Source organism: Eleutherodactylus coqui, chromosome 13, assembly GCF_035609145.1.
Source record: "Eleutherodactylus coqui strain aEleCoq1 chromosome 13, aEleCoq1.hap1, whole genome shotgun sequence".
In the NCBI taxonomy this organism is placed as follows: Eukaryota; Metazoa; Chordata; class Amphibia; order Anura; family Eleutherodactylidae; genus Eleutherodactylus; species Eleutherodactylus coqui.
The window spans coordinates 48,140,269-48,146,268 of record NC_089849.1 but is presented as its reverse complement, the minus strand read 5'-3'; the positions used below and the strand labels follow the sequence as shown (position 1 = coordinate 48,146,268).

Below are 6,000 nucleotides of genomic sequence, written 5' to 3'. Positions count from 1 at the left end.
TGCTGCAAATTGCCGCAATTCTCCACGGTCAGATAGGCTGACCGCGGAGATCCGCCTGCTGGCTCTTGGTCACGGGCGCTGGATCTCACGGGCGGCGGAGATTCGCCATAGGATTTCGCAATGCCCATGGACAGGAGCCCTTAGAGACTGTTCCATCCCTAAATCTGAGGGCAGGTTCTAGATACAACGTGTTATATTGTGGGCGGTATCTTCAGTCATCAAGCTCAAGATTCTGATGTGCAGGATTTGCACTGTATAGGATGTTGCCTTGTTTGTCTGGAACTACAATAAACATGAGTTTTGCTACTCTTACCCCGACTCCAGTAGCTTCTTCCCACTAGGAAACACCTGGACACCAACTTTCAGGAGCAGGAACCACAACCGCCATCATCAATAAACTTTGTAAAACGACCGGGTGGGAATACAGCTACCCAGCTGCCCCTCACTCTGGCCTGCTGCAGACTGGTGTCACAAACTACAACCACCATCATTCACCATAACCCCTTTTATTTGTAACATAGCATATGGGAGTCAGAGTACATAGTAACCATGAACCCAAGCTGATTCCCAAAATCCTTGCTCGCTGCACAGGGGGTTGGACCTGATGACCCTGGAGATCACTTCCAACTCTATGATTCTATCATTTAAAATAGTGTTAAGTTAGACAATACGAGAGAAAGTGCTACCTGTGATGAAAGTGATGAAATCATGACAAGACCCAGTAATGTGTTACCACACCTACTGTCAAGCGAAGTTGGCAAGTAAAAAGATGTTTCAAGTAAGCAAACCAGTTGTGATTTAGGAAGTCAGAAAGTCAGCAATGACTCCTGCCGCCCCACCTCGTCTCCTCTGTTTAATATTCCATCTAGCAAACAAAGCCATCAGTGTCACCTCGTAACTCACCTGGTGGATGTGCTTCCAGCGGAGTGCAGGAGGAAAGAAGACAAAAGGAGAATGACGCTAGGTGGGTCACATAGGGCACAAGTTGAGGTCACTGTGGTGTGGGAATAGACTGGGCATTGCTATTATGTATCGATGAGGTGAAAGAGGAACTAAAATGTTTGTAGGTGGAGCTGCACCTGCATTCGGTGCAATAATCAAGCAAAGTAAAGCCGTGTGACTGCTGTCTTAAAGATTTCCATTCTTCCAGGAGTGTAGCTATAGAGGGTGCAGAGGTAGCAGTCATATCCAGGTGGCCCTGTGCCACATAAGAAGACATTAGTATTCTTAATGCCACGTGGTACTATAAGTAGGGGGAAGTCTGTTAGAGACCTTGCATTGCGGCCAAGTTATGTCTGTGCATTCAGTGTTTTGCTCTGATCTGCTCGTCTTATTTTAGTCACTTGGTCTTATTCTACTGTTGATCTTAAAAGGGGTTTGTCCAGGATTAGACAAAAAGGTCCGCTGTTTTTGCAGGAACAGCAACACGTCTGTCTACTGGCTGCATCTGGTGTTTACAGTAAAGCATCGTTCATGTGAATGTAGATGAGATACAATAGCAGATATCATTTGTAATTGATATTTGTCCCATTAAATATGGGTCTATGTATTCCCATAGACTGCAAGTGTGTGACAAAAAGTGTGTGGAGAGACCCAGCAGCATGACAGCTTCAGTAAGAACTGGGAAAGTTGCAAACACATGGTTCACGTGGACTACATCGGTCATCCTAAGGAAGCTGCTATGGAAGGTGTCACATCATGTGTCATGATGGATGGGATATGATATGACTAAAGTCTGTGCATGCACTTTGGATAATTTGTTTCCCATATTGCTGGTTCTTTATTTAAAACCTATGCACACAATTGGCTCCAAATGGGGGTGTTTTCTGCTGGACCTTTGGGGCTTTTTTGCATTGATGCTCCATTATTTTGTCTGGGCCTACACGAAAATTCCTTGGTAGTCCGGTGAGCCAGTTTGACCCTTTGTATGAATAATGGGCTTTTCAGTTCTTTCTAGCCATTCTTAAATATATCTTACCTTTGTTCACACCTGAAAGTAGTCACTCTCCATTCTCTATGACTTTTGCTACAAAATATTGAAAGGACATCTGTAAAAATATGTGTTTATATGGGGAGGTTTTGTATGTAACCCTCTTTGTCCAACAGGGATGAGGTCTTCTGTATAATAGGCGTGAACAAAGTCTGACTTGCAATGCATCTTGGGAATGCATGGTGTATTAAGGTTAATTAAGATGAATGTAATGTAACTAAGATCATTATTAATGTTATGTTAATTAAGAATTGTCAAGACATTTGCATAATAAAGATTAAAGGGGTTATATGAGGCTAGAAATACATGGTTTCAGTCTTCCAGAAAGAATTATCGGTCTTATGGCATATACATGTCCCATCCATTTGAATGCTGCAATACTAGACACAGCACATGGACAAGTGTGGGGTTGTTCCTGGAAGAAAGAAGTTTTTCTAATCTCATGTAACTCCTTTATAACGCTGGTGATTTTTTCCCATTAATTATGTAACTATCACCCCAGTATGTATGTCAGCTAGTATTACCTTCATTAGTTATTCCTTTCTATCTGAAATTTCTGAAGTTCTTCTTTAGAGGTGGCTCATGTGATCTCATTTTGACCACCTGAGAATAACCTGTATTTATGTTCTATCAAGAAATCAGTTTTTCACACAGCATAATTTTTGTATGATGATATGACATGGACTCTACCACACATGCTCTTCATAGGGGAAAACAGAACCTCCTGTAACAGTTACAGCTAATGATAAGAGGCTCCTGTCACACAGTTACAATGAAGGAGATCAAAGCTCATTGTCCTGACTATATAATTATGATCTGTAGTGTATTTAGATGAATATAGACTATGGAAGCTAATGACAGTGTCCTCCCAGCAGGCAGAGATGGTACTGACTCTAGCTGGTCATGTGATGCTATGCTGATGCATCTTGGGAATGTAAACAGAACATAGAGAAAATAAGCAGGGAGAACTCTCAGCATCAGGATGGGGCCTGATAAGAATCAGACAGAAGGCTGCATTGCATGGAAGTGACTGCAATATACATAGGACATGTCCAGAATGTTACAGTTAGTATTATTGTTGATCTTCATCATCAGATTCAGAATGAACTGCTTCGTTTTTATCTATCCGTTCCAGGTCACCAACTTCTGCTTCCTTGTGAGCCATTTGCAATGTTCCTCGTCGGGCCAACGTGAACGTTTCTCTACCCCCAGAACATGCTTGACCATCATAAAAGCAGTGAATCAAATGGTGTTTTTTTCCTTCTTTTGCCGTGTTGAAAGTGAGGCCTGATATAACCAAAGCAAAAAAGAGGATTTCCCGAGACATGACAGGCATCTTTTTGAGACCAGTGGCTCGAGTAGATGCCAGGGGTCCGCGCCTACTGCGCTTTGCAGAGCCACCGATGTCAAATAGATGCCATGTACCCAAGTTGATTTTGCAGACAGCAGCTGTTAAACAGGTCCCATTTGCAGATTGCCACTGTTTTCCAATGCCAGGTCCCCAAGTTAATTTGCCAATAGCGCCATTCCCCAATAGACACCATTCCCCAAATCCGTTTTGCCAATAATCTCCGTTCTCCAATAAACGCCAGGTCTTTGAGTATATTTTGCAGAATGGGCTCAGAGACCCCATGTCTTTATTAGAGGTTTTACGGTACACACCAGACAGAGCCCTGTGGTTAGCATAGATAGAAGGTTAAACCTAAGGTATATAGAAGAATTTTTATTCTACAGTTTTCACAGTCCTTCAAACAACAGAATAGTCTGAGGGATAATAGCTTTTAGAAACGTAGAAAATATTATAGAATTTAAAAAAATAAGAACCTTTCTTACTGGTTCAATTCCTTGATACTTCAGTGCCGCCAATGGGCTTTATTAACATGGCTGCAGTGACAACGTACTAATATACCTACGTAACTGCTGCAGCCAATCATTGGCCTTAGTAATATACAGACTGCTGAGGCCAGTGATTTACTGCAGTGGTGACATGGGTATACGGGGACATTAGTGCTGCAGCCATATAAACAAAGCCCAATGGGGAGGGGGGGTGGCGTTGGAGTTGGGGGATGATCAAACTAGTGAGTATATCTTCTTTTTATTTTACAACAGTCTCTAGTTTAGGAAAACATGCTATATCTTGGACAACCACCTAAATTAATGTTTGAGGATTCTGCAAAGATTTTTTTCTCTCTCTCTGGCAAACAGAAGACCCGAGCACCTGAGTGATGATCTCATCCAGCAATTATTTCTAAGCTCTAGAACTGGCTTTGTGTTCTCTGCTGTGTTGCAATAATCCATTCTCTAACTTACTACAGCAGTTTACAGTGAAATTCTGAACCACTGTCAAAATATCTCCACGCTCATGGAAAACTACACAGGTTACATGTCCTAATACCATATAAGCACCCTGTAGGTAAAGAAGTCCGTGGCATCCTTAAATGAAAAATAATACCGCTACGTACTCCACATGAGAGGCTATAGTAATAATGCTCACCATTACTGGTGGATTGGCAGACCCCTCAGGGACTTTTCGGAGAGGCGTTCTATGATTTGCAGCCCTCTGTCATCAAATTAGCATCTGTAGAACACAGGAGTCCATGTTTTCATAGTATATGTTTACTTTTGATCACTCTTTTATAGTTTACAAATAGATTTAAACTACAGATAAAAGTCATTCAATATCGCATAACTAGTAGATTTAATCAACAGATAAAAGTCCAGTCACTCAATATTGTATAACTAGTAATTATTAGGAAATTATAGCACTAGTGTTTCTAGTGATGCGATGACCACACAGCTCTGCCACATGCACATCCCACACCCACAGCTCCCCTAAATGCACACGTCACACACACAGCTCTGTAACATGTGCACGTTACACACCCACAGCTCTCCTAAATGCACACGTCACACACACAGCTCTGTTACATGTGCACGTTACACACACACAGCTCAACTACATGTGCGCGTGACACACAAACAGCTATAATTTATACATGTGTCACAGACACACACAGCTTTGCTACACGTGTGTCACAGCCACAACTCTGCTACATTACATGCGCTTGTCACAGACACACACAGATCTGCTAGATGCATGTGTAGCACACACAGCTGTACTACATATGTGCTGGTTTAGGATCTGTGATGACGTCACCGTCATGTGACCCCGGACTCTTCCCACACAGGTGACTGATCACGATAGGGACATCATCAAAGTTGGACATCGGCTGCTGTCTGACTCTGCAGGTTTTTAATAAAGTCAAGCACCAATGATGATGTCACCGTCCTGTGATCAAGGGCGGAGGTCAGAGCCCCGGTGACTGATCACATGACGCTGACATTATCGCAGGTCCTGTGAGCACACGGCTGTTCTCAGACTCAGCATATTTTATGGTTTAGGACCTACGATGACGTTCCCATCATGTGACCAGGGGGCGAAGCATGAGAAGCACTCACACACATACTCATGGACAAGTGGTTATTAGCACTTTTATTCTGTAGTGATCCGGTAGTGATCAAGAGTTAAGGCCCTTTTACACACAACGATTATCACTCAAAATTTGCTCGACGGCCCTCTTTTGAGTGATAATTGTTGTGTGTAAATGTGTGCCCATCATGCACTTACTGTGCACTTTTCGTCCATCGCTGACTTCAGGTCAGCATGAAATCCTCGTCCCTGATAAGAATGACCGCACACTGAGTTCTCCACAGGCAGCGCTGATAACATTCTTTAACAGCTGCTGTCCCGCTGGAGAACAATAGAGATGTATTTAGAGAAAAGATCACCCACTGTTCTCTAAATACATGCAAGGGAAGTACTAAAGGGCTGATCACTCAAAACAGTCAGTTTCAGACGAATTTTGAGCAATCATCTGTGTGTGTAAATGCAACTGTACAATCCGTACCTGAATAGCTCCTGCTGTGCTGAGTACTCTACGATTCCATGTTTTGCTTATTCTGTAGTATTAAACCTTTGTTGCTCTGTAATTTCCCATAGCATCTAACAG

The 6,000-nt window shown here is 42.6% G+C and overlaps 1 protein-coding gene across 1 annotated transcript in view; it reads left to right on the top strand.

Annotated features, from left to right (window-relative positions):
- The first annotated feature begins 777 nt into the window (after nucleotides 1–777).
- Nucleotides 778–6,000, top strand: part of LOC136588578 (protein-glutamine gamma-glutamyltransferase 5-like) — a 34,359-nt gene continuing 29,136 nt past the window's right edge. The window contains exon 1 of the mRNA XM_066587921.1: nucleotides 778–964. Coding sequence (XP_066444018.1) covers nucleotides 955–964 — 10 coding nt within the window. The 5' untranslated portion in view covers nucleotides 778–954. The remainder of the gene's footprint in view (nucleotides 965–6,000) is intronic.